Here is a 27,094-nt window from a genome sequence, read left to right as displayed (position 1 = left end):
GGACAACCTTGGGTACCATGCCCTAAGAGCTGTACAACTTGCCAGGCGGTGGTGGCGCACACCTTTAATCCCAGCACTTGGGAGGCAGAGGCAGGTGGACTGCAGTGAGTTCGAGACTGGCCAGGTCTACAAAGTGAGTCCAAGACAGCCAAGGCTACACAGAGAAACCCTGTCTTGAAAAATTTTTTAAATAATAATAATAATTAATTAATTTTTAAAAAGCTGTGCAACTTGTCTTTTGTTTTGCTTGTTTTTGAGGCAGGGTCTCTTACTGCCAATTAGGCTAGCCTGGCTGCCCACCAAACCCACTTCCCAAGTGATGCTTCGGGCCTGCCTTTTGTTTACATGGTCCTGGGGTGGGGGGAAGGGTGTGAATTCAGGTCCTCGTGTTTGCAGTGTAAGTACTGACTGAACTGTCTCCCCAGCCCTGTTGCAGCATTACCCTTGGGCTTCTGTCAGTGCTCTGCACCTCCTGCCTGAAGGAAGCTCATTTGACTCTTGGATTTTGGCCACTGGGCACGCTGGGGCTAGTGCCTGGGACCTTGAGCACGCAAACAGCCCTGCACACAAGGCCAAACACAGCAAACCCCTGACAAACAGGTGGTCGACCATGTGACAGTGACTAGAGAAGAACAGCAGCGGCAGTCACAGGGAGGCAAGCAGCCACTCGCTCCCCCGAAGTGGGGAACTTCCACATTGAACAGTTTGGATTTATTTCCTCACCTTCCCCCCAAAAAAAGAGCCTGTGCATTGATCCCAGGGCTGCAAACGACTCTTTGCAAGATGTGTTTTGGGAGCATGAAGATGATTGACTGCAATACACAGGCATGCATGTACATGTGCATGTGCAGCATACATTTATCTATATACATGTATGACGCTGGAGAGATGGCTTGCTGTTTAGGAGCACTGGCTCCCTTTTTTTTTTTTTTTTTTTTTTTTTGGTTTTTCGAGACAGGGTTTCTCTGTGCAGCCTTGGCTGTCCTGGACTCACTTTGTAGACCAGGCTGGCCTCGAACTCACAGAGATCCACCTGCCTCTGCCTCCCAAGTGGTGGGACTAAAGGCATGCACCACCACTGCCCAGCTCACTGGCTACTTTTGCAGAGGACCTGGGTTCAATTCCCAGCACCCACATGATGGCTCACAACCATCTGTAACCCAAGCTCCAGAGGAACAGACACCCTCATCTGACATATGCACATATATAGACACAAATACACACATGTATAAATAGTAATAAATGCATGTAAGTTGGCCAGGTGTGGTATCACGCACCTGTCATCCCAGCCTCTGGAAGCTGAGGCAGAAGGATCAGGAGTTCAAGGCCAACCTGGGACTCTTAGCAAGACTGAGACCATTGCTGAAGAATCTAAGTCTATGGACGCTCTGCGGACCCCCCCCCCCCTTTAGAAGTCGAGCTGAAGAAGGGATTTATCATTGTCTTATCATCCTTAGCCGTTTTCTAGAAAAGACAAGTGTCTCTTGTCGGTGTTTTGAATGACTGTGCTGTCGCAAGGTCACACAAAGTGGGTGTGAGTTTTCAAAACACAGGAGCATGACAGAAGCTGTGTGTCTGAGATTCAAACTGTTTCACACATAAGTACTGGAAAAGTACAAATAAGAGTGGCATTGTTCCTCAACTTCTTGTCCCTGGAACATGTGGGCAGTGCCTTTTTAAGGCGGTGGCTGAAGATTCTCTTAAGACAGTAGACAGAATATGAGAAGCAGAGCCCTCTCTCAGCTGCGCTGACGTGAGAACGGGAGGCCCAGGGGAGAACAAAACAAACAAACAAACAAACAGAGAAAGAGAGAACTTTTGAAGAGACCTGTGTCATATCGTTCTGAGCAAAAAGGTGTCATACCCAAGAGTGGGCTCATCAACACCTGCAGAAGTTGGTGTGTGTGGTCTACATTTTATTTTATGTATTGAAAAATGTCAACAAAGAGAGCCATCCGTCCAGGCCAGCAGCTCTGAGCCACTGCAGGTGGCTGGAGAGCGCCATCTGGCTGAGCAGCCGCTGCCACTGCCGCTGAGGGGGAAGGTTCTGTGTGGCCCGAGAGATGAGGTGGGCAGGTGGCTGCAAGGCCTTCCACGAATTCAGCTCTGGCCCAAAGTTCTTAAGCCTAAATTGCAGCTTCCCAGCACCCACCCACATCAGAAGATGGAGCCAGGAGCTGACAAGACACGGAGCAATTACTTACTGCGCGCTCCGGCCACCCCGTGTTATTCTCCTTCTGGGCCTTGAAAAGTGAGGAACCTGAGGACGAGAGGGACTTGGCCCACCCAGGGGTGAGGCTGGAATGCTAACGCAGGCTGGCTGGTCCCTGCACCTGCTCCCAGGCCTCAGGCCTGCAGGAAAACGGTGCCGCTGTCCTGTGCACGGCGGGCATACCTTCAGCCGGTCCCTGAGGCCGAGGACTTGGTACTCCAGCTCCCGGAGCTGGGGCTGTGCAGGATCAGCAGACCGCAGCAGGTCCAGGACCTCCTGCACAGGCCCCTCCACTCCGTCCCCCACATCTCCATCCTCCTCCTGGCTCTTCTGGCTCCGTGGCACCGTGGGGCTGTGGACGGGGGCATCTTGCAGCAGGGCCAGCCTCTCTCTTCCCAAGTTCCTCCAGCCAGGCTGTTCTAGAAGCACACTCCCAGCTGGGTGAGCCAGGCCCGGCAACAGACCCAGAGGCGGAGGCTCCTCTCTGATCTCCTCTTCTCCACAGACTGTGGGGCCCCCAGGCATGGGTAGGAACCCCACATCTGAGGTGGATGCTGAAGTGCTGGTCTCAGTGTCTCTGGGGTCCTCAGAGCTGAAGGAGTCCATCTCAAGTAGCTCCTGGCTCCGGCTCCGCAGGTGGGGGGGCCCCTGGAGCTCACTGTCGGACAGGTAGCCGTGGATGGAGGTGGCCCTTGGCCCACCTAGCAGCAAGGCCTGCTGTGCTGGCTGCTGGAGGACAGACTGCGAGGGGACGCAGGAGCAGTCTCAGCAGTCAGCCCAGAGGTTGTGCTGAGACCCCTGTGTGCCCAGCTGCTCAGGATGACAGATGACGTGCCGATGCCTTGCCACCCTCCCTCTAGCTCTCCCTTTACTCTTTCATCTTTGTCATGCTCCTGCCTCAGGACCTTTGCGCTGACTGTGCTCTCTGCCAATAGAGAGTCCCAAAGTAGATGGGAAGGGGGCCACTCGAGCACTTAGGGTGACCAGGGGTTTGGGAAGAGCAGTGCATCTAATTGGGCCCCCTCATCCGTGCTGAGGGCATGCGTGCGGGGCGGTTCCAGAGCCTGGGGCCCTGGATGAGTGCCAGCTTGGGAGAGATGTTCCCACTGAAGACTGTTTATGGTCTGTGGATAGCCACAGCACAGCAGGGAAATGACCTCCATGTCTGTTGAATAAACACGATCACCTGTGGAGCAGTCTGGGTGGGGGCAGGGTGAGGGGGTTAAGAGAGGTCCCTGTGAGTGAGGGACCATCCCAAGGACAACACCAAGGGAAATACTGAGGGTGCCTGTGTGCATAACGTTCAGTGTCCAGTCTCTCCCCCTCTCTCTGCCCCAGCCAAGGGAGAGAAGAGAAGGGTTGCCCTGGCTCTGAGAGACCCGCGGCCCCTGGAGATCATGGGGAGAAATTCACTTTCCTATACATGGCTCCAGATCACACTCCTGGAAGCTTTCAAGTTTCCCCAGCAAGGTGAGGCCAAGGTCATGGCTGGGCCAAGGACACACACACACACACACACACACACACACACACACACAGAGAGAGAGAGAGAGAGAGAGAGAGAGAGAGAGAGAGAGGCAGAGAGACAAGAGACAGACAGAGACAGAGACAGAGACAGAGAGACAGAGACAGAGACAGAGAGACAGAGACAGAGAGAGCTGGTAGGTTCCAGCCCCAGCTCAATTCCCATGGCCTCAAGCCTCAAGCAACAGAAACCAGCCACATAGCCCTGCAGCCCAAAAGCTGAGCCCCAAGCAGGCCATGTCCCTGACCGCCCAGCACCAGCCACCTCATCCTACAGGGAGCAGCCTCACTTACCAGGTAGTACTTTTCCCGGAAGCTGGGGGTGCTGGGTGGTGTCCAGGTATAGAGGGAGCCCTTCCTGCTGCCTATGGAGAACCTGCCAGTGGGGCTGGGTGACACCAGCCGGCACTCAGAGTCCAAGGGACTACAGGGGAAGAACAGAGACCATCAGGGGCTCAGATGGGACCCAGCACCCTGCAGTCACAGGCAGCTGCCTTGTTTTTCAAAGTAATTTATGCAAGAACGCTGCTCATCTTCCCACAAATACAGGGGTTGGTAAGAGTTCTATGCCTGGGATATTTCCACAGGATGAAACAATGGCTCCAAGGCAAGCATTAGCTTGGGCAAACGTCCCTTTCCAAAAGCGAGGCCGGAACTGAATTTACCCCACTCTTCTGTCATTCCAAAGCCTTCAAGTCACCTAGCACTGACACCCTCAGAATGTAGTGGACTAGGCTCAGGGGTAGAGGTCAGGGAGGCTAGGGGGGCAGCATAGACCTCAGCTGAAGGATGCACCAAACCCACCATGAGGGCCTGAACCCCAGAGGCTTTTGGTACCAAGGGCACCTGTGGTCAGCAGGACTCAGGGACTTAAGAGTAGCTGGCCTCGCCGGACGTGGTGGCGCATGCCTTTAATCCCAGCACTTGGGAGGCAGAGGCAGGCGGATCTCTGTGAGTTCAAGGCCAGCCTGGTCTACAAAGCAAGTCCAGGACAGCCAAGGCTACAAAGAGAGACCCTGTCTTGAGGGAAAAAAAAAAAAAAAGAGTGGCCAGCCTAGGGTTGAGGTGTTCACTTGAGGTAATCCCAGGTGACTGAATTGGGCAAAGCTCTCAGCTCTTTTCCACCATGCCACACCTGCTCTGGGGGCCAGAAAGGAGCAGCCCAGAAATGCAAGATGACTCTGCTACTGACAACAGAGACCCTAGCGACCACGGGTTCCCGAAGGTGGTGCAGGGTGGAGCCCCAACCCTAACATGGACTGCTCTGAGCCTGGACCTCACAATCTGGGACCTAGAGGAGGACCTCAAGGTGACAGTTCAGCCCTGGACTGGACAGGATGAGACAGCCAGCAGCAGGAAGCATGGGGGAGGAAGCCTGCATAGGCAGGAGAGAGTCCATCTGAGAAACTAAGCGAGAAAAAAGGCTTAAAAGCATCCTGGCTCATAGCCGGGCAAGGTGGCGCACGCCTGTGATCCCAGCACTTGGGAGGCAGAGGCAGATGGATCGCTGTGAGTTCGAGGACAGTCTGGTCTACAAAGTGAGTCCAGATAGCCAAAGCTACACAGAGAAACCCTGTCTCGAAAAACTAAAAAAAAGTGTCCTGGCTCAGCTGAGGGTCCAGATGTGAGAGTAGAATTCAAAGTCACGGGAGGCGTGGGGGAGGGGGGAATGGGGCTGCTGTAAAGGTCAGGTCAGCCTGGCTGTCGGGTAGGATGTGTAAGGACAGAGATGGCTATGCAGGAGAGGGTCTGGACCATGGCAAGACCTTGGGGAGCAGCCAGGGCCACTTGGCTCCACTGCACCCCGAGCTGGGACAGCCTTGGTGAGGGCAAGCTGGCCCGGCGATTCTCACTTCCATAGCAGCTCCAGCTGCAGCTTGATGGTCCCCAGCTCAGTGATGTCCACCACCACAAGCTGGGGCCGGGCTGTGAAGAAGTCCGCAATGTCGCATGTCACGGCACCCACCACCATCGAGCTCAGGCCTCGGAGCTCCGTCACCTGGGCACGAGGGACAGGACGGTGGTTTTCTGAGCCTGGCACCCAGGCTCCAGGCCCCACCCCTGGGCCCCACCCCCACCTTGATCTCCAGGTTCTCGTGCACCGTGGGCACAAAGGCCCTCTCCTCCTCGTCCCAGGTCTGGCTGTCATCTGGCTCTATCCGGCCCTTCAGCCGCCACCGCTGACGGCCCAGGCGCATGAGCACCTGCAAGTGAGGCACGGGACGGAGTGCAGAGGCAGTCCCAGGGGAATCCCCTCACTGCTCGCCCAGGGACCTCCCTCCCAGGCCTAAGGACCTGGATTTCCCAAGCACCCCCTGGCTGTATGTACCTCATACTGGTCTCCGGGACAGAGACGTGCATAGCCCACCAAACCTGGAACACAGAAATGGGCTAGTCTCATCTCCACCCCTGCCCAGGGACCATGGGGACCCAGGGGTGTAGGGGTGTGCCTGTCAACATGGGGAGAATAGGAGCTTTCAATGGTCAAGAGGGTGGAGGACATCACAGCATACCTCAGAGAGTGTGAGCCCCACCTCCCGTCACAAGGTCAATGCCCAGGGCTGAGATTCTAGACCCTGGGACTCTGGCCCACACTGCCCACCCTTAATAGACTCTCGGGGCACCTAGAAAGATCTGCTACCCAGCCCAGGCATGGCTTGGCACTCACCTTTCATCTTGATGTGGAATTCGCCCAGGTGGACTTCCAAGGCCCCCTCTATGAGACACATGTCCTACAAGACCCACATGTGGATCAGCCCCTTGCCAGTCCCAGCCCCTACCCAGGAGCCCAGAGCAAGAACAGGAGGAAGCGACCCACCTCCATGCACTCCTGCAAGCTGCGGCCCAGCTCCTGCAGGCTCTCACGGGAGGCACGGCTCTGGGTGCCGGTGCTGAAGGCGCGCTGCATGTTGGAGGCTCCGTCTCGCAGACGCCACTGGATACAGTAGCCTTCATAGAGCTCATCAACCTGCAGCAGACACATAGGCTGTGGGCCACACCAAGGGACCCATTTGTTTCTCCAAGAACAGTCCCCTAGCCTGGCTTGCACTGTGGTGCTCATGGACCTAAGCCTACCCACCTAGCCTCCCAGCCCTGGGATCACTCACTAGTGACTATGCCACGCACACTCCTGGCCTGAAGCCCAGCTGTGGAATGGCAAGTGAACTATTACGACAGCTGCCCACTCTGGGTCTGGGGAGGAAGATGAGTTCACGTAAGCATTTGCCAGCTTTTTTTTTTTAAAGCCTAAAGGAAGGTAAAGGTGCTTGCACACTGCTTTAATCCCAGTACTCAGGAGGCCAGAGCTACACCGTGAGACCCTGGCTTAAGAAGAAAAAGAAGAGCTGGGCGTGGTAGTGCACGCCTTTAATTTCAGAGCTCTGGAGGCAGAGGCACGCGGCTCTCTGTGAGTTCGAGGCCAGCCTGGTCTACAAAGTTAGTCCAGGACAGCCAAGGCTATACAGAGAAACCTTGTCTCGAAAAACCAAAACAACAACAACAAAACAACAACAACAACAAAAACAAAGAAGAAGGAGGAGGAGGACGGTGAGGGGACTTGCTGGGGGACTGTGAGCCCCTCCCTCCACCTTCCTGTTTGCACAAGGACAGGTAGAGTCTTCCAGGACCAAGACACAAGCCCTCTATGCAGACCAGTGTCGGAGCCCCACAGGCCCCTGGAGCCTTACCCCAACCCCAGGGCTGAGCCTTGCTGTCAATCCCTGCAGTTCTGCGTCACTGTCTACCTCAACCCCCTGTAGCTATCCACAACCACCAGCCTGACACCCACTACATCTTTATGACACCCCATGGCATCCAGTGACACCCACGGGGCTCCCCCGACTCACAAGGGACCCCCCACATGACTCCCTGTGACACCTACACGATACCCCCCCCTTGGCCCTCTTGACCCCCTCCCCACAACACCCCCATGACGCCCGAGCCACCCACCTTACTGATGTGGAACTCCACCTTCCGGATGTGCCTCTCCACCAGGCGCATTTGCTTCTCCCCCAAAAAAGGAAAAGTTGCTTTAGATAGAAGTGGCCAGGTTCCCACTGTCTCACTGTCCCCCCCATACCACCCCCCCACAAGATCAGGGCACTGGGCTCAGACCTCAAAGAGGCTTGCCTTGGGACTCGGTTTCTCTGCTCGTAACATAAGAGGATGCCCAGGTGTTCTGCCCAAGGGCTGCTGGGATGGAAGGCTGCCTCAGACAGTCTTCCCTACCCTGGAGACCACACAGGGACCTGAGCTCACCTTGTCCAGATCATAGTAGAAGGCCTGCAGAGAAAGGAAGAATTGTCACAGTCCTGGAGACCTCTCATCACAGGGGGCCTGAGCTTCAAGGACGAAAGCAATGCCTGCAGCCTGCCCTGCCCATGGTCATGGTCACCCAGGGGGGGAAATGAATTAAACGCACGCATTGTGGGCAGCTCAGTTCTAGGTCTAGCACTGTTTCCCTGTGTGTCCCAGGCAGGTTACTGAACCTCTCTGAGCCTCCATTTCTTCCTACGTAAAATGGGCAGCAGTAGTTTTAATGGTCAAGACCGACTGGACAGTCTCATGTAACCGGACAATGGTGGCGCACGCCTTTTAATCTCAGCACTTGTGAGGCAGAAGCAGGCGGATCGCTGTGAGTTTGAGGCCTGCCTGGTCTATGGAGTATGTCTGGGACAGCCAGGGCTACACAGAGAAATCCTGCCTCGAAAAACCAAAACCAAACCAAACAAACAAAAAACCAATTGCGTCTAGGAAGGAATTTTTAGATTCGGGTGGGATGACAGATCCTAAGTGAGTGAGGTGGCCTCCCAGAGGCTGGAGTCCTGGGCTACATAGCAAAGAAAGAGCCAGCGAAGTAGCAACTTCCATCTCACTCTGCTTTCTGAGTGCAGACACAGCGGGCTGCCTTGTCCTCCTGGTGTCAGGCCTTGAGCCAAAACTAACCCTTTCTCTAGCCTGGTATGGTGACACATGCCTTTAATCCATGACCTGGGGGGGGGGGGGGCAGTGCCAAGGCAGGTAGGTCTCTGTGAGTTCGAGGCCAACCTGGTCTACAAAGCAAGTCCAGGACAGCTAAGACTACACAGAAGGCCTGTCTTGAAAAACCAAAAATATATAATAATAATAATAATAATAATAATAATAATAATAATAATAATAATAATAATAATAAGAAGAAGAAGAAGAAGAAGAGCTAGAAAGGATTTGTGATTTTGAAAAGGTGTTCTCAATTCAGGCTTCTTGGAAAGCCACAAAACCCTCACTGTGGCACCCACATGGCTCCCCTGGACTTACAAGGGGTTCCAGGGGTTCCCACCCTTCCCTGATACCAGTGGGGAGTGCTGCCATAGACTCCAGAGAATGGGGCATGGCGTGGGATAAGCCATGCTCCCTGGGCAGGAGGTAGCACTAGGACTGGGTGGGGCCTTGGAAGTGCCTCTTCCCTGGCTCTGTTCTGGCCCTCACCCAGTCGCCTACTGAGGGAGGCTCCAAGATCACCCATCTCTGCCTTCCGGTGTGGCTGACACCCACATGGAGACTGGGCCTTCCACCCTGCAGACACCCTAGTCTTCCATGTGGGCGGCAACTTTGATACACAACCCACTGCTTTCTCACTTTCTTCCAGCCCCATACTGAAGGCCCTATGTACGGCTGAACTTGGAGGAGGGACACAGTGTACGCCTGAGTGTGTGATGAGATATGGGAGGAGACGTCCTGAGTGTGTGATGAGATACACCAGTTGTGCTCCTAGTGTGTGACCCAGGCGGGCTGGGTGACACTTCCCCAGCCCCAGGCAGCAGCTGGTGATGTAACCTGCTTTGTAGAAACAAAGATGGTCTAAGGAGACACAATGTGTCAGTAAAAGGCTATCCAACTGTTGAAACCATGGATACCAAAGGAGTGGAAGTTTCTTGGGGTTTTCATGCTGAGGGGAAGGAAAGGGGCTCCAACCTGAGGAGAGCACTTGTCTTCTCAAAAGAGATTTCACACAGTTCCCCCACGACGACAACTGAAACCCAGATATAGTGATGGGCGGGACCATACCTTACCTGGGACTGCTTAGGTGTGCAAATCCCTGGCCTCGATGTGAACTCTGATCTCAATTCAGGACTGGAGGAGTTTTGGGGTGTCTCCTGGATCCCCTTGTTCCTCTTCCTTATTTATTATTTATATATTATTATTTATATTTATATTTATATTTATATTATGTTCTGCCCGCATGTACACCTGCCGCCAGAAGAGGGCACCAGATCCCATAATAGATGGTTGTGAGCCACTATGCGGTTGCTAGGAATTAAACTCAGGACCTCTGGAAGAACAGCCAGTGTTCTTAACCTCTGAGCCATCTCTCCATCCTTGTTCCTTTTCTTAGCACACCGGCTAAACCCCCATTCCCTGCTCTCCACTTGTAAGTTGGCTTTTCTGACTGGCTTCATAAGGGCAGGTGGCCAGATCTGACTCTGGTGTGGTGAGAGGGCATCAGAGAGACCAGAGATGGGGGCAATGGGTCCCTTGCTGGAGTGGATGTCCCTAAGGTAAAGTACAGGGCACCTACTAACAATTTAAGCTTCTCAGAGGGTCATAGGCTTAGGACAAAAAAAGGATTTGCTTTTCTGAAAATCAAATTGAACTGGGCATCCTGTCATTTTGTTGTCTTGGTTGGGTTTTGATACACTGAGCGACAGACAACTCAAGGGTCTATGAGCCCTACACCAGCCAAGGCTGGGTTTCGCCTCAGACCACACCCTCATGTCCACAGAAAGCTATCACCCAAGGCGCCATGACATACATGCTCAATTTGGGGCAGAGGCAGGGCCTGTGACACTGAGAGAAATGGCCACTTTCCTGAGTAACACAAGCCGCCTGGCCCCGGTGTGTCTCGTGGCCAAAATATTTGAGAAACGGGACCATCAGAGACACCTGTACCTCTGCAGTTGCCTGCCTGACAGCTCCTCCTAGAACCACAAGAGGAAAGGTCACCACAAATAGCACAGGCCTCTGGGTGGAGACCACCGCAGCACCATCTTCATGCCTGCCACTCACCAGCCTGGAGCTCCTCTGGGTGTCCCTGTGGCGTCCACATAGGTAGTCTAATTCGGCCTGCTGTTCACACAGGTGCTCCCTACAGTGGACGAGGGAGGGGGTAGATCTGAGCAGAACGGAGGAGCCTAGCAGAGCAGCCCTCATAGCATAAGGGCTGTCCAGCTCGCCTCCTGGGGATGCCTGTTACCCCAGAACCCCCACAGATCAGTCTAGCTGTTACTACACACGCTGTGAAGATGACCACAAGGATCCTTGCAGGCAGAGGAGGCCAAGGGGAGGCTAAGGGGAGGCTAAGGGGAGGCCCGAGTTAAGGAGGGCATGGGAGATAGAGGTGGGGGGGCCAGAGGCTGTGAGAACAGGCTGACAGGCGAGGGAGAAGATGAGACTGAGGACCCAGGGGGAGGAAGGAGGGAGAACTCAGTGAAATGTTGAGTGGTGGAGCCTGCAGCTGAGGATAGGAATGGCACCGGGGAAGGGAAAGTCCCTTTGAGCAACACTCCAACCCAGAACACAGGATGCTTCGGGGACTTGGAGTGTCCTGGGTGGACAACAAGGAAGCAGAATGCCAGATCTGCTCGGCCAGGCCACCCGTTCCCCAGGGTCCGCTCCCTCCTCAAGGCCAAGGACACACACCTGTTTCAGTAGGGTCTCTAGCCCAAGCAGGGCCCTCCAGCGCTCTCTCTCTCTCTCTCTCTCTCTCTCAGCCTTAGCCCCGCCTACTCTGAGAGCATTATCTAAGTTAGAATGTGAGTTTTGAAAGCCTGCCCCTTTCAAGGCGCCTTCTAGCCTCTACTCTCCTGGGTCAGGGTGGTCTCTAGTGAGGGTAGAGAAGGGGGTGTGCTCCCCAGTCTAACATTAGGGGACTCACGGTGCCACTGCATGTGGGAAATGCCAGAGCTCATTCTCTCGTAGGCCAAGGTGTGACCCTTCCTATCCAATTTTCTCTCTCGCCTCTCCTCCTTCTCCTCCTCTTCGTCTTCTTCTTCTTCTTCTTCTTCTTCTTCTTCTTCTTCTTCTTCTTCTTCTTCTTCTTTTCTCTCTCTCTCTCTCTCTCTCTCTTTCTCTCTCTCTCTCTCTCTCTCTCTCTCTCTCTCTCTCTCTCTCTCCTCCCGCCCTCCCCTCCTCGAGCTTATCCTATCAAGATCAGTTTCCTGAGTGACATCAGCTGCCCCAGCAGACCAGGGACCCGGATGGATGGATGGATGGGCTTGCTTGTTCATTTACCTTCAAACATGGCCTGTGCAACTCCAACCCTGGCTCTCCTAGCTGGGACACCAGTGCCCTCTTCAGGCCACACAGAGCACCCACAGGGCTGGAGCCCAGCGACATCTCCACTCATAGTAAAGCCACATCTCTGCCACTGTCCCTGCAGCCACCTCTCTCCTCTCTCCTTCCCGTGCCTGCACCCCGACATCCTTCCCAGTGTGAACCCTAACCCGATCCTCTCTCCTTCTCACCCCCCCCACCACCACCACCACATGCAGCAAGTCCACCACCAGTCCTCGGCTGTCAGAAGATCTTGAAGCCCAGGCCTAAGGGCCTGATCACCTCCAGAACCTTCCATAGCTCTGCGATGAACAGCAAAGGCCTCCCAGGGCCCTGTACCATTGTCTCCTTGTCCCTGTTTCCCTTGCCCTAGGCCCCTGAATGCTGAGGCTTCTGGCCTCCCCATTATCCAAGAGGGACTCACTTCCTCCCCCGGTGGCCATGCTGTGGTGTAGATGCCCAGGACCGTCCCTTTGAAATATGCCGACACCTTCCTGCCTCACCTGATTTCCTCTGCAGCACCTACACCACCAGATAAACTTGTCAGAACTGCCGTCTGTCTCCCACTGGAGATGGTATCAAGTAGAAGGTCTTTCTGACTGCTGGACTCCTCAGACCATCAGTCTCTGGTCCAGGTTTCCCTGACTGCCTGACTGACCTCCCACCACCGTGTGCTCAGATCAGAGCACAACCTCCCACCCAGGGTTTCTGCAGGTGCCACTGCCTGCCCCCTTCCTGCCCCGTGCATAGGACATTAGTCTCTGGAGGCCAGCACGGTGCTGACAGCTCTGCCTTTCACATCCTTGGCAGTTGCAGACCCTGTGTGACAGTCCATCCACCAGGAGACCCGACACCGGCTACCTTCCTCCCTGCTTCGGCCGAGGTGGCAGATGCCTGGCCTCTGTGTCTCCCAGACAGACCCACCATCCCCAGGAAGAGATGGGACTGGGCCACTCCCCACTCACCTGAGGCCTCTCTTCAAAGCGTCAAAGATTTTCTTCACCTGCTGCGGCCGGGGGTCCAGGCAGAGCGAGCCCTTGCGCAGTGTTCCGTAAGCCTTGGAGGACTTGGCCGGCAGCCGGGACCGCACGGAGTTCCTGTTGATGGACTTCCTGTGGGAGGGGACAAAGAATCAGGACAGGTGGCCGGGCTTCACTTCCATAACCTCCAAGTTGAGTGGTCTTCAGAAAGCTGGGGTTCTTAGAGCCTCAGTGTCCTCATCTGCAAATTGGGAGGCCTGGGTTCGACGATGAAGAGGGAAAATAACAAAACCTCTGTACCAGAAACAAGCTGGAGAGATGGCTCATGGTTAAGAGTGCTGACTGCTCTTCCAGAGGACCTGGGTTCAATTCCCAGCAACCGCATGGCAGCTCACAACTGTGTAACTCCAAGATACGACACCTTCTCACAGACATGCATGCAAGCCAAACACCAATGCATTAAAAATAAAGAAATTATTTTTTTAAAAGAAAAGAAAAAGAAACAAGCTGTCAGGTGTGGTGGTGCATGCCTTTAATCCCAGTACTCGGGAGGCAGAGGCAGGTGGATCACTGTGAGTTCAAGGCCAGCCTGGTCTACAAAGTAAGTCTAGGACAGCCAGGGCTACACAGAGAAACTCTGTCTCAAAAAAAAAAAAAAAAAAAAAAAAAAAAGAAAGAAAGAAAGAAAGAGAAACAAGCTTCTAGTGAGACTCCGTGAGTGACGTGCTCCATGCAGGTAAAGCAGCACTGGGGGGCTGAATGCTAGCCCTAAGCTTCCTGCAGGCCATAAGCACCTGTTCAGCTCCAAGCACTCCTGCGGCCTTTCCCTCAGGGACAGGCCCCCAGCTCTGTTCTTTCACTTGTGGTTTTTAGAGAAAGTGGCTGCGATGCTTAGCTGTAGCTGTCAAACTGACCACATGTATAACCAACCACTGGGAAGAAAGTCTCTGGTCCTGTCCAAATCAGGCTGCCAGTGGGTGTGTCTGGGAGGGAGTGTGTATCTGGATGGCTCCACAGCCTGAGGAGCGGGCGGCGCCATTCCCTAGGTCTGGGCCCTGGACTGTGTAAGAGCAGGGAAGGCTAAGCAGTTAGCAGTTAGCTAAACACACCTTTTCTCCCCAAGTTGCTTTTTGTCAGGATATTTTATCACAGCAACAAAAACAGAGCCCGGACAGTGGCCTAGCATGTCTATGGACACGCAGGTGCCCTTGATCTGACAAGAGGCCAGAGGACCAGACAGGGGACAGCCTTCAGCTCCACCCTCAGCCCTCCTCAGACTTGGTGGTCTTCACTGTTTCAGCCTCAGGGTTTTGATCTTACATGACACCTGATGCAACCGTGTCCAGAACCAATACTAAGTTGGTTCTTAAAGGGGAAACCACTAGGCTTCTCACCAGCTCCATCCACTGCAGAAGGCAGGAGCTGGGGTCTTTCTAATGTCCCCGAGCCTTCCCCCCTCCTGCTCTTGCTCACCCTCCCTCCTTCCCTCCCTCCCTTTTGTAGATAGGATCTCTCTCTGTACCAAGGCTGACCTGAAACCCACAGTAATCCACCTCCCTCAGCATCTCAAGTATACACTTAAACATCAAGAACTCAGGGCTTGTCCATCCAGACAGGAGCTCAGTGAGTACCCTCTGATGGCCTAGGGGTGGCAATCCACAGCTGGAAGCAGAGGACTGCCTGTGAGCTAGCCAGCCAGGCAGGGGATGGGGGTGGGGCCCAGGGACATGGCTCTACTCTTTCCTCAGCCCTGGGAGAAGCTACTAGGCTAGTTCCAGCTGGGTGAGATGCTGAGCATTCCACAGGTAGGAGACACAACCCAAACACGCAGCTTACTCAAGGCATGCCTGCTTGTCACCCTGCTTTGGTACCAACCCACATCCCAAGTCCCTGAAACTGACAGCCCAGCACTATATCAACCCACCCCTTCCCCAAGCCCCACAGCTCTGGGACTTAAGTCCTCTCTCTGCCATGGTCTCCTCGTCTGTATAGGGGAATAGTAACGTCTCCCTCTTGACTTGTCATGACAGTCCCTCAGCAGATGCTTGTTGAATTCCTGCCCTATAGCAACCACCACTTCAGGGGGCTAGGGTGGGACAGAGCCGTAGCCAAGACAGACAGAGACGCCTGCCCTGAGAGATGCAGGGCAGCTGGTGCAGTCAGCATCTGGCTCTGCCACCACCAAACTGTGTGGCTGTGGCCCTGGGTAAGTGATGGAATCTCTCAATTGTCTCTCTGTAAAATGGGGTCCAAGGCTGGGGTTGCCAGGAGTGCTTCATGGGCTGATAAATACAAAAACAAAAAACAAACAAACAAACAAACAAAAAAAAACCTCCACCACTACCAACAACAACAAAAAACCCAAGCAGTGTCTGGTAAACAGCAGGGACCACAGTGCGTCAAAGTTGACAAGATAAGTTAAGAACAAGCCTGTCAGATAAGATCTGATGTTGGGAAGAAAAACAGAAAAGTAAAGTGGGCAGGGAGGGGGCGGCTCCCCAGGCGGGGGCTAGGCGAGAGTATGCGCCACTGCTCAGTCCCTGGTGCTGATATTCACCCACACAGACTGTAGTGGAGTGACTTTTCAAAGTCCCTTCCCTCCTCTCCCCTTCCCCCAAGGCCGCATCACCCACCTCTTGGACCGGGCCCTCCACAAAGTTGCCATCTCGGCCTGGACAGGACACGCTGCATACAAGGGGACAGGTGGGCTCTGACAAACGAGAGTCCAGACAGCCAGAGGACAGTGAGGTGGGAGCCGCAGCTCACTTCAGGGGTCCACAATCCCCAAAGGTGCTCCCCTCAGCCCACTCCTCCCCTCTCCCTCTCCCTGGGCACCGGAGGTTCTAAGCCCAGTGCTAGCTCTTAGCCTCTGAGAGCAGCACAGCACAGCACAGCTGCTGGTGGTGAAATGAGGCGCGTGCTGCATGGCTCGCTGGTGTCACCGGCTGGGAGCAGCTCTCGGGGAGGATGTGTCACCAGCCTCAGGAGGACTCAGTAAATATTAAACAGCCCCAGGCCTGCCAGACAGGCTTCCAAGCACGTGCAGCCTGGCATCCGGTGCTCATAAGCAATCAAGCAGCCTCTGACTTCCATGAGTGTCTTCGGCCTCTCTCTGACCCTGCCTGCATGGGTCTGGAGCAGACAGGGCCCTGCTCGCGAGCTGAACCTGCCCCAGCCTCCAGGCAGGGCAGTCCCTGGCCTGACTGCATAGACTCCTGACACTGTGCACACCAACCGGGCTGACCACGGTCCTGCGCCTCCTGACTATGCTGAAGGGCAAGACAGCCTTACCATGCTGAGGGTTAACTCTGTGCTTCAAACACTAATTCCACCTTCAGTGCAGAGGTCTTTGGGTTTTTGTTTGTTTGTTTGGTTGGTTTGATTTGGTTTGGTTTGGTTTTTGTTTTGTTTTTTCAAGATAGGGTATCTCTGTGTTAGCCTTGGCTGTCCTGGACTCCCTTTGTAGACCAGGCTGGCCTTGAACTCACAAGAGGGATCCACCTACCTCTGCCTCCTGAGTGCTAGGATTAAAGGCATGCACCACCATGCCCTGCTCCAGTGCAGAGATATTTAAGCCTGTCTCCAGGAATGGTTTAAGGACCAAACGTGATGACCCACACCAACTCCTGGCTTCAGAGGCGCCTGCCCGACTGTCCTGGAGGGCAGCCCTGGGTGCCGTGCGCCTGTCAGTGGAAACTACCTGGTCATTGTCAGCACCTGACCCCGCTCCCTCCACCCACAGAGCCTGGAAAGACACTCACACCGCTTTATTATAGCAACCAATCACATGTTAGTACTAAATTCTATCAGATAACCTCCCCAAGTGAATTCTGTATCTGTGGGGTAGAAAGCCCTGGCTGGTCAAAGAGTTGGGGTGGGGCAGGATGCAACACAGGAGGTGTTGCCCCACCCTGAGCGGAGTTCTGCTGGCTGGCTGTCCAGGGTCATTTTGCCTTACCCACCCTTGTGTGGTTCCCTTGCCTCTGTAGCAGTATCTCTGCTTGGTGGACAATCTGGAATCAGAGGCAGAGGTGAGGACACCCTAGAGATGGACAGATGCAAGAAGCTATGCAGGGGTGAGAGAGAACGCTCGCTCAGCAGTCAGGAGCACTAGTGGCTTGGAGTCCCAGCCCCCACTTGGTGGGCTCCGAAGTGTCTGTAACTCCAGTTCTGGGGAAATCCAGCGCCCTCTTCTGGCTTCCTTGGGTACTGCATGCATAGGGTACACATCAGGCAAAACACATCCCTATCTTAGGCAGGGGGCTTCCTAGGCTGAGGCTGGATGGGGGCCACTCAGGACCTCAGGAGTAGCTAAGGCCTAGCAACCTCTAGCATGCCCAAGCAGCCCCAGGGGACCCAGGCATGTGAAGCATCAGGACATTCTTCTCTAAATGACACAGGGACACTGCATGTGTCTGGCTGATGGCCGTGAGCCCAGGTATCATAATAGGACCAAATCACCTTCATCTTCCAGGAGTCCAGGGGTGGTAGCCGAGTTGGGGGATCTCTTGGAACTTTTTGGACACAAGTCCTGATGGGGCATGAGGAGACATAATCCCATGGATATGGGGTGCTCTGAGGCCCCAAAGCAGCAGGGTGGAAGTGTGACATGTGCACATCACCAGGTGGCTGTGAAGAGGACTTGGTCTCAGGAGCCAAGCACCAGCCTCATGGTGGGCAGCCAAACCACCTCGCCTGCCAAACCACCAGGGTCCTCCACGCCCCAGTGGGCCAGCTCAGAGAGGGTCCCAGGCTATGTGTTCCTTTGCCAGCTTACACACAGACCCCAGGTGGGGGTGAGGGGTCCAAGAAAGCCCAGGTGGACACAACATGGAGATGGCCAAGCGGAGAAATAACATTTCCCTCTGGTTTACATGTTACCGGACCCCCAGCAGCATTTCTATAGCACCTACTATGTGTCTTCCTCACAATGGCACCCACTCTCCTCTCCAAGGCTCACAGTCAGTGGCTAGGACCAATCACCATGGGTCTTGGGCCAAACTCTCTCTCCCATCCAGAACTTCTGCTTAAGCCGTCGCTGGTCCCCAACACTGTGGACATGTCCCACACAGTGTTCTCTCCATCTCGGACCATGGCCCGCGTGCCTCCACAGCCTGCTTGCTGCTCCTCACCACCTCCAAGACCTCTTTGCACCTGCTGTCTTCTCACACCCCCACTTCTCATCTCTGCCATGAGCGCCTGCCCCTCAGGGCCTCAGGAGACACCACCACCCTCCCTGGCCTGTTCTTTGCCCAGCATTTCCCTGGCCATGGCTGAGTTGACTTGATTTTGTTTGTTCCCCTGAGGTGGGACTCAAACAGAGCAGCACCTGAGTCGGCCTGCGTCTCTCTTCACAGATGTCTGCTGAGGAAGGAGAGCTCCTAAGCGCCCCGCTGAGACAAACAGTTCAGCCCTAGTGGTGCACCGCTCTTTGCGGAGCAGGCAAGGGGCAGAGGGCTGCACAGGGCAGCTGTTGGGTGGAATGTGAGGCACCTGGCCGGGCTGGGCCTGGGGTCCTCCCTGTGCCAGTGAATGGCCTCGAGGCCAGAGGGGGCCACTGAGGTCTTTAAGCACAAGCATAGATGTGTGGCATTGTGGGAACTGGTTGTTGATCAAGTGACTGACCAGCCGGGCTCTGCGTCCACTCTGTGCCCTCCCGTCTGCTCAGGTGTTGTCTGGGGCTTTTGCCTTTGGCATTTCCAGGCGACCAGCCGAGAGGTGTTTCCCCAGGGAGCTTGTTCAGTTTCCAACAAAGATAAGGGAAACTGGGGTGGTGGCCCCCACCAAGACAGGAGGGAGCATGGGGTGGACCAGCAGGCATGGCTTAGTCCTCTTGGCCACATGACCCAGCCAGCTACTCCTCATCAGAAAGCCATGCCCCCTCCCCCCCAGTACCCTGTTCAGTAGTGCGAGCCTGCCCTGTGCCAACTCCCCTTCATGACAACCATTCGAGAAGCCACACCCCCTCCTGTGTTCAAGTGAGGAAACTCGGGGCTCAAAGAGGTGAAGTCACTAGCCTCGGGTCACAGAGCCAGGGCAGGAGGCCCCGTGTCCAGGCTACTAAACAGGAAGAACATTCTTTTCTACCCCACCCTCAGGAGGCTGAGACTGACTAGTGGAGCCACCTCTCCGAGCCTGTTTTCTGATTTGCCAAGTGGTGATAAACTCGGCCAGTTGACTCTGGAAGCCTTGAGATGCCGTGGATTAGGCCAGCGTGAAATGACACCTTCCTCCAGGCACACAAACTGTACCCCACACAGTTTGATGCCCCAGGCTGTTGGCTGGGCTCTGTGCCCCCCACCCTCTGTTCCCATGGTACTTACGAGACCCTTCGGCTTTGTGCACTGCTGAAGCCAGCAAAGGAGGCACTGCGGCCCACGGTCCCCACAGCCCCGGCATCCCCGGGAGACAGGAAACGCAACCTCACAGACATGGCTGTCACCTGAGAGGAGAGGACAGAAAAGTCAGCACGTCTGACGGTCTGCCATAGCGCCTGGAGCAGCCCGCTCCCTGCTTCCACTCATACAGGAGCGCACTAAAGCAGCAGCATGAAGTGGGGGAAAGTGGTGGGCAGCCCCAGGCAAGTGGCAGTTGTGGGGTTCAAAACCAGGTCTCTGTCCATCTTCATGCAGAGCCCAGCTCCACTAGCTGTCTGCTCTCTCCTCCCCTCCTGTGCCCCCACCTGCAATGCCAGCACTGAACACCTAATATATGAAAGCTCGGACAGACACAGTGCCCCAAAGGAAACCGGGAACCAGCTCCAACCTAGAAACAGAGCAGGGCAGCAGCTCCTGGTAAAGGGGGCCACAGAACACAGAGAGTCAGGTCCCCCTAGTGAGGATTTTGGCCTTCCAACTGGGCAGAGGTAACTGGGAGCCATGGGTGGACTTGAAGCAACAGTGACAGAAGCAACTGGCATCAAGGGCCGCTGTGCCGCTGGGCCCACTGCCTGTCCCGGATCGAGGCTGTAATGAGGCCAGCCCACAGAGCCCTGGCTGGCTTCTTTTTTTTCCAAACCATCTCCAGGATGGAAAAATGCCCCCCCCCCCCGCATCCCTGGGGAGCAGAGCAGTTAGAGCCGGCATCTGCTAGCCCAGACGGTCGTCGGAAACTTCCTCATATCTAACCTAAATCTCTACCGCTGCTGTTTCACACTTCGCTCCTTAGCCAGGGCGGTGCCAGTCTAAGGATTCCAGGATTTCTATTGCCCACACACAGGCTACGGGCATCTCCACCCATGGAGGCTCCTCCCCATATTGGAGGCCTGTCCCTCGGAATCTTTCTCACTTCTACACCTTGGTTCATGCTGGGGCCCTGTCCACAGCTCCTGCGGCTGCCCAGGGTTGGTCTTGCGTTTTGTTTGGAGTCTGTCCCTCTTTAGAGCTCAGAGGCTCATCCTGTACCTCTGCACACTTGTGCAGTTCTGCAACCTTCGCTTTCTGCCTCCTACCCCCCTCACCCCCCCCCACCCCCCGGTGCCACTCCACAGCATCTGAAGCACAATGCTAACTTTGGCTCCCCCTAAAATCCTGGGCCTCCGTGGTCACAACTGTAAAACAGGCTCAGAGGTTTTCAGAGGGACCAAGAACAAGATGTGCTGGGAGTCTTCCATGTACGTGTACATGTGTGTGTACTTGTGTGTGAGCGGGTGTTAATGACTCACTGAGCATCTGACTGAGGGGACCAGAGCCCTAAAAGTAGCAAGGGAAGGACTTGCCCTAATGAAGGGGAGGGGCAGTCCACATCTGTTGAATGCCGGCTGTTGCCCAGGGGCTGCTGTGCATCCTGAACATGGATGGGGTTTCATAGCTCATATTGCCTCAACTTCCCCATCTGAGCAACTGATGGCTCAATTCCACAGATGGGGAAACTGAGGCTCAGAGACACAGCCAGGACCCTCTATGAACCCTAGTGGGGAAGTGGGGGAAGTGGCAAAGCCAGGTTGGAGCATAAAAGCATATGTGTCTCACCTAGTAGCCAAGTACCACCACTAGAGACACAGCGCCACTCCCCCCCCCCGCCACCCCTACCCCCATCTCCTGCAGAGGAGAACACCCTACCCCTGCCATTGGCTTGTGCCAGCTCAGGGAGGCACTCGAGCCACTGGCATCCCATTCCTGGCTTCAGTCAGCCAAAGTGAGAATTGTGAACACTTCAGCTTGGGATGCCCCGCCAAGTCTCCCTGCCCACCAAGGCCCATGCCCTTTGCCCAGCCCAGGGTGGCTGCCACCTTCTCTCACTGCTAAGCCAAGGGAAGAGGAAGCCAGGAGGAGAACCACCCTGGGGCCCCCAAAGCCTTCACTCAAGAATAGCAGCTGCTGGACAGTGCTGGTCCGTGACAGTGACAGTGAAAGTTAGGGACGGGAGGTTGAGGCTCCCCTCAGGCCAGCGCTTGAGACCCTGGGACCCCACTGACCTCACAAGGAATGAGGCTCTGAGGGGACAGCAGCTCAGAGGCCTGCCTCTTACTCTGCAGTTGACCCCATGGAAGGCCAGTCTCGCCCTCGGGCCCCGGCCACCTCTCTGGGGTGGCCTTCTTGGGCATCTCCTGTATGGGAGTCTCCAGCTCTGAGCTGGGGTCAGATCCCTCTGAACGCAGAATCCTTGGTTCCTGCAACCACCACAGATGGATAGTGGGTTTTTCCTCCTCCTAGACTCCAGTTCATCACCAGGGAACTGAGACCCACAAGAGAGGCGGAGGCTCCCCCTAACACTCCAGCAGCCCCCTAGAACAATGACCAACAGGCAATGTGAGCAAAGGCCAGACAGGGGGGTAGGTGGGACATCTGTCTTTTCAGGCCACACATGTCTGTCCCCTTTGCTCAGCTCAGCTACTTCAAAACTAAAGGAATTCAAGCGCTGTGAAATGAAAGGGCATGGCTGTGCCCAGGACATCTTATTGATTTTATTCCTTTTTTAGACTGGGCTTCATGTAGTCCAGGCTGGCTTTGGACTTGCTATAGAGTTAAGGCTGATCCTTCTGCCTCTACCTCCGGGGACTACAGGCATGCACATATATACCTGGTTGATGTGGTGCTGAGCCCAGGGCCTCGGGGATGCTAAGCAAGCATCCTACCCATGGAGCCACATCCTCAGTCCCCAACAGCACCTTAATCACAGAATCAGTGTCTATAGGTGACAGTCCTGGGCCTGCTGCAGACACAGCCCCGTGACTTTCATACCCGACAGGCCTCCCAACCCACAACCTGCTCCCTGCTTGAGACTAGATCACCTTGGTCCATTATCACAAAACAAGTGCTGTAATTACCCCCTCTCAAATAAAGAAACTGAGGCTGGGCTTGGGGCTGGCGAGACAGGACGGCTCAACAGCTAGTGCTTGCTGCTCTTGCAAAGGACCTGAGTGGGTTCAGTTCCCAGCACCCACGCGGCAGCTCACAATCACCTGTAACTCCAGTTCCAGGGGATCTGACACCTCCTCTCACTGACCACTGAGGGCTCCTGCATGCATGTGGTGCCCACATCAAAGAAACAAATCTTTAAAAAGGAGAAGCGGGGAAAAAAAAAAACGAGCTACACCTGGCAAGGCTGAGGCAGAAAGATTGCTGTGACTTCAGGCAAGCCAAAGCTGCAGAGTGAGACACTGTCTTAAATCAGCAATACGAAACAAAAAGAAACAGACTGGGAGAGAAGATGACCCCTTTGAAGTCACCAGCAAGAAGGCCCAGAGCTGGGACTCGAACCAGACATGTTTGTGTCTGTGCCTGACACTGGGGCTAAGCTGTGCTCACCTCCCCAGGTGAACTGATGAGCCCTCCATCCCTGAACCAGCAGTGGAGATGAGGGAAGAGCCCAGACTGAGGCAGGGTTGGGAAGGGCCCTGCCCACAAAGCAACTGAGCTGTGAGGCCAGCAGCACCCACTCCTGGCTGGCCAGGTAAAGGCTAGCCCCTAGTCTCCCCCAGGGGGAGAAAGAAGGAGAATTAGCTCAGGATTTCATGAGCAGCTACTGACAAGCCCCAGGGACCAGTCTAGCATCTCTGATGTCTGCATCCGGCACTGCACACAGAGGGCTCAAAAAAAAAAAAAAAAAAAAAGCAACTGGGGCCCTTGGAGACCACTTGGTTCACACCTCTGCCTTGGCTTGCATTAACCCCAAAGCTGCTGGTGAGGAACAGACCAAAGGGTCCCTGGGGAGACCCTGACTATGCACAGAGCTCCTTGGGTGGCAGCCAGCTGTCTGCAGGAGGCAAGGTGAGCAGTCAAGACCCACTGGAGCCCTGGGTGGAGGAGCAGCCACAGCAGCCGCAATTCCCAAACCTTTGGTGGCAGCCAGGGCAGCCAGCGTCTTCTCTGTCCTTCCCCCTTGCTGCCTGGCTCTGGCTGGGACCTGGTACCGCCGCCTCCGGGACTGTGCAGACCAGCTAAAGGTGGCTTCTCACGGACCCGCTTCCCCTACTCTGAGGGTCCCTAGGGACAGTCACAAGGTGCAGCCAGAGGAAGCAGAACTCTATCTGGCCACGGTCACCCTGTGTGACCGCCCACCAGAAACCTGCAATTTCACCTCATTTCGAGGTGAAGTAGCTAAATTTAGTGTGGCGGGGCTTGTGGAGCTGAGCGGCTCTTATGCCTGAGTCCCTCACTTATGGTTGTTGTTTTTCCTCCTAAATGATGGCCAGGCCTTGAATTGCCTTTCGGGGGTTTCTGAAATAGCTCCCTTGGTATAGCCTGAAAGGAACCGGTACATCAGACCCGGATGGGAAGGAGCCTAAACAGCAGGGGCGGATGACCCAGCAGAACGTCCTGGAACCAGACTGTCTGACCCAGAGGGGGGCCCGAGGGAGCCAACCTCTCATTTTACTGCATGCTCACATGACTTGCCTGGAAGAGCAAGAAGAATTGCACTCCCCCGCAGCTGAGTGGATCCATTGCTCCAACAAACCCCTTCATTGGGGCTGTCCCAGGGCTCTCTCACTGGCTGCCCTCCTGTCAGCTCCTTTCGTCCTCTGGGTCTTTTCTTGAAGCTTCCTCAAAGCCTTGGGTCTCATGGCTAAGGTCACTTCTTGCCAGAGGCCATCCTTGACCAAGCCCTGGCTGCAGAAGCCTCGTCCCTCGTTTGGCCAGTGCCCTTCAGAAGACTTGTTACCTAACTTATCTGCAGGTCAAGGCTCCCTACTTCCTTCACAAGAACTTCTGCCCCCAGACTGGACCATTTCTGTTCCGTGCACACCTCCGGGTGTGGTCTACTACAGATAGAGTGAATGACAGACCGATCTGTCTGAGATTTCTCTTTCTAGGTGAGCATGCACTGGGCATCTAATGTATGCAGACCCTGGGCATACAGTTGTCACTAGGCCACTTAGGCTTGCAGATTCTACTAGACGAATTGGCCTGTGACCACCGGGAATCTTCATGCCTCTGCCTTCTCAGAGCTGGGGTTACAGCTGCATCCTGCCACACCATGCTTCTGGGAGTCAGGATCACAGAGAGAAAGCCTATGTCATGTGTTTGAGGTGGTAGCAGTTTGGTTTCGTTGTTTGTCTTTGTTTGTTGGTTTGGGGTTTTGTTTTGTTGAGACAGAGTTTCTTTGTGTAGCCTTGGCTGTCCTAGACCCGCTTTGTAGACCAGGCTGCCCTCAAACTCACAGCGATCCACCTGCCTCGGCCTCCCGAGTGCTGGGTGCCTCTGGTTCTTGAGTGCTCAGGGAACAAGCATGGTGCCACCACACCCGGGTGCTGAATTATTTTAAGGAAAGCTCTGTTTAGATCAGACTGTCTGCGTGTGTTTATGTCTAACAGGTGTTACAACAACGGACCTCAGCTGGAGCACAGGACAGAGTTCCTGGCCCAGCCTGGCCCCTACCTGTGTTGTCCTCCAGGATGGCAGCCATGGAAGGAGGGACCAGGGATCCCTCTGCCCAGCACAGTCCACAGCACGGACACATGCCTGCCCTGCCCAGCCTGTGTCTGACCCTTGACTCCCAAAGCCCATGGACTCACTAAGGGCCTGTACTATGTGTGGACAGGTGGGTCCCCTCAGTGGCTACCCCAGCACCTTGCTCACGTCACAGAGTATGACCACAGCTGTTCACAGCCAAACATGGGAATGAAGGAAAGGCTAGCCCATGCTTAGCCCTAAAGAGCAGACTCACGTGGTCCTTGGACTATGACATGGAGGGATGGGGTGGTAACACTGTGGCAGAGTGTTTGTTTCACATACAAAGCCTTGGGTTCAGACCTGACTCACACAAAACTATTGAGGAGGACTTCTAAGGCCAATCTCTGGCCTCCACGTGAATGTGCACACAGGTGAAAAACATCTGTGTGAACGTGCACATGCCTAAAAAGGACACACACACACACACACACACACACACACACACACACACACACACACGGCCTTGTCTTCATCAGTGAAGCATCTCAGCTGTGGACCTCAGAGGCACAATGCCCTGGCAAACAGCTCCCCCAGTGATGGTCCTCAGCCTGTGACGCAGGGTGTTTGTAAATTCTGATATCATTGGAAAAGCAGTTTCCCTCAGGGCATTGTCCAAGGTGGAAATCCCAGGATCTACCTCTAGGGGGCACAAGAGAGCAGCAGAGGGAGACTGGCTTTCCATGCCCCGCCACCTTTTACACGTACTTTCATTTTGTTTTTGAGTGTTTTGCATATACTTTTTTCCCCCCTGTGTACCGTGAATGCCTGGTGTCCACAGAAATCAGAAGAAAACATCAGATTCTTTGTAACTGAAGTGACAAGTGGTTGTGAATCCACCCTGTGGATGCTGGAAGTTGAGCCTGAACCCTCTCAAAGAGCAGCCAGTGCTCTTAACTGCTGAGCCACCTCTCCAGGCCCCTCCCCCAACCCATGCTGTTTTATTTTATTTTTTTGTTTTGGGTTTTTTGAGATGGAGGTCTCTCTATGCCATCTCTCCAGCCCAATTAACTATTTATTATTATAAGAATTTTGCAAGCCAGATGTGGTGATGCACACCTGCTATAACCCCTATTCTTGTGAGGTAGAGGCAGGCAGGAACTTCCGGGCCACCCTTAGCCACACAGCAAAATTTGACATCAGCCTGGACTACATACACCTCATCTCTAAGAGTCAAAAATGATGGAGGAGGGAAAAAAAAAACTTGCAAAATCAGTGCTGGAAGCTGTCCCCAGCAACTCAGAGAGGAACAGGACAGGACAGTCAAGCGCTCAATGCCCACCGCCCTATGTCCTTTTCTGCTTGTAAAAACAAAAAAACAAAAACAAAAAACCAAAAACAAAAGTCTCCGGGCCCAGGGAGATGGCTCCGTGCATGTGGCACTGTGAGGGTGAGGACTGAGCTTCGGTCCCCAGAACCCACATCAATCTGGTCAGAACAGCAGCTGTGATCCAGCACTCCTACACACACACACACACACACACCACCACCACCACCACCACCACCACCACCAGGTCCGGTCACAGTGAGGCAAAGGTTAACACAAGACAGTCATTTCTGCAGCCACTGGCCACTGGGAGGCCAGCAGGAGGCCTGTGGGCATGCATCCCAAACATCCTGATGTGAGTTTGTGCTAGAGGCTGGGGTGTGGGTGGGTGGGGGGGTGGAGGACAAGAACCTCAGTGGGGAGGGTTAAGGCCTGGCACTTCCAGCCTGACCACTGTCCTCATTTTCCTGCCCCAGCCATCACCTTGCTGTCCAGCCCCAGTGCCCTGCTCCTCCACGCTTCAGAGCCCAGGGTCTTCACAGCCAGCCTGTTGTTTGCTGACAAGGCTGTTCACAGCCCAGGAAGTGGCCAAGGGGTCAACCAGACGGAGATGAACCATCTGGTCCCCCACAGTAAACAACTTGCAAGAACTGAGCCAGCCTGCTCTGGTTTTCCTGTCCAGTGAGATGTTTCACCCTCGTCCTGGGGGAGAGGCTAGTCCAGGACCTGGGCCCTGGACCAAGAGCCGCCCTGGCCTAGAGAAATCTGCTCAGGGAAATGGAGACGGATAGCTCTTCTCTTCTTCCCCTCTCAAAGACTATGCCAGATGGTCACTTCACCTTTCCAATAGGGTGATTTCCTCCCAAAGGGACATAATATTCTCTCTGTGTCGGGGGTTGGGTGTTGTTTT

At 54.7% G+C, this 27,094-nt stretch overlaps 1 protein-coding gene across 1 annotated transcript in view; it reads right to left on the bottom strand.

Annotated features, from left to right (window-relative positions):
- RIPOR3 (RIPOR family member 3) overlaps positions 1-27,094 on the bottom strand; it is a 56,523-nt gene that overhangs the window by 8,214 nt on the left and 21,215 nt on the right. The window contains exons 2-13 of the mRNA XM_084777681.1: positions 19,350-19,468; positions 13,012-13,158; positions 10,781-10,859; positions 7,994-8,017; positions 7,685-7,738; positions 6,555-6,704; positions 6,405-6,468; positions 6,066-6,109; positions 5,815-5,940; positions 5,590-5,735; positions 4,031-4,160; positions 2,396-2,953 (exon numbers count right to left, since the gene is read on the bottom strand). Of these exons, the coding sequence (XP_084633807.1) occupies positions 2,396-2,953; positions 4,031-4,160; positions 5,590-5,735; positions 5,815-5,940; positions 6,066-6,109; positions 6,405-6,468; positions 6,555-6,704; positions 7,685-7,738; positions 7,994-8,017; positions 10,781-10,859; positions 13,012-13,158; positions 19,350-19,468 (1,641 nt within the window). The remainder of the gene's footprint in view (positions 1-2,395; positions 2,954-4,030; positions 4,161-5,589; positions 5,736-5,814; positions 5,941-6,065; positions 6,110-6,404; positions 6,469-6,554; positions 6,705-7,684; positions 7,739-7,993; positions 8,018-10,780; positions 10,860-13,011; positions 13,159-19,349; positions 19,469-27,094) is intronic.

This window comes from Acomys minous, assembly GCF_964271855.1.
Source record: "Acomys minous genome assembly, chromosome: 3".
Classification (NCBI taxonomy): Eukaryota; Metazoa; Chordata; class Mammalia; order Rodentia; family Muridae; genus Acomys; species Acomys minous.
This window is presented reverse-complemented; position numbering and strand designations above follow the sequence as displayed.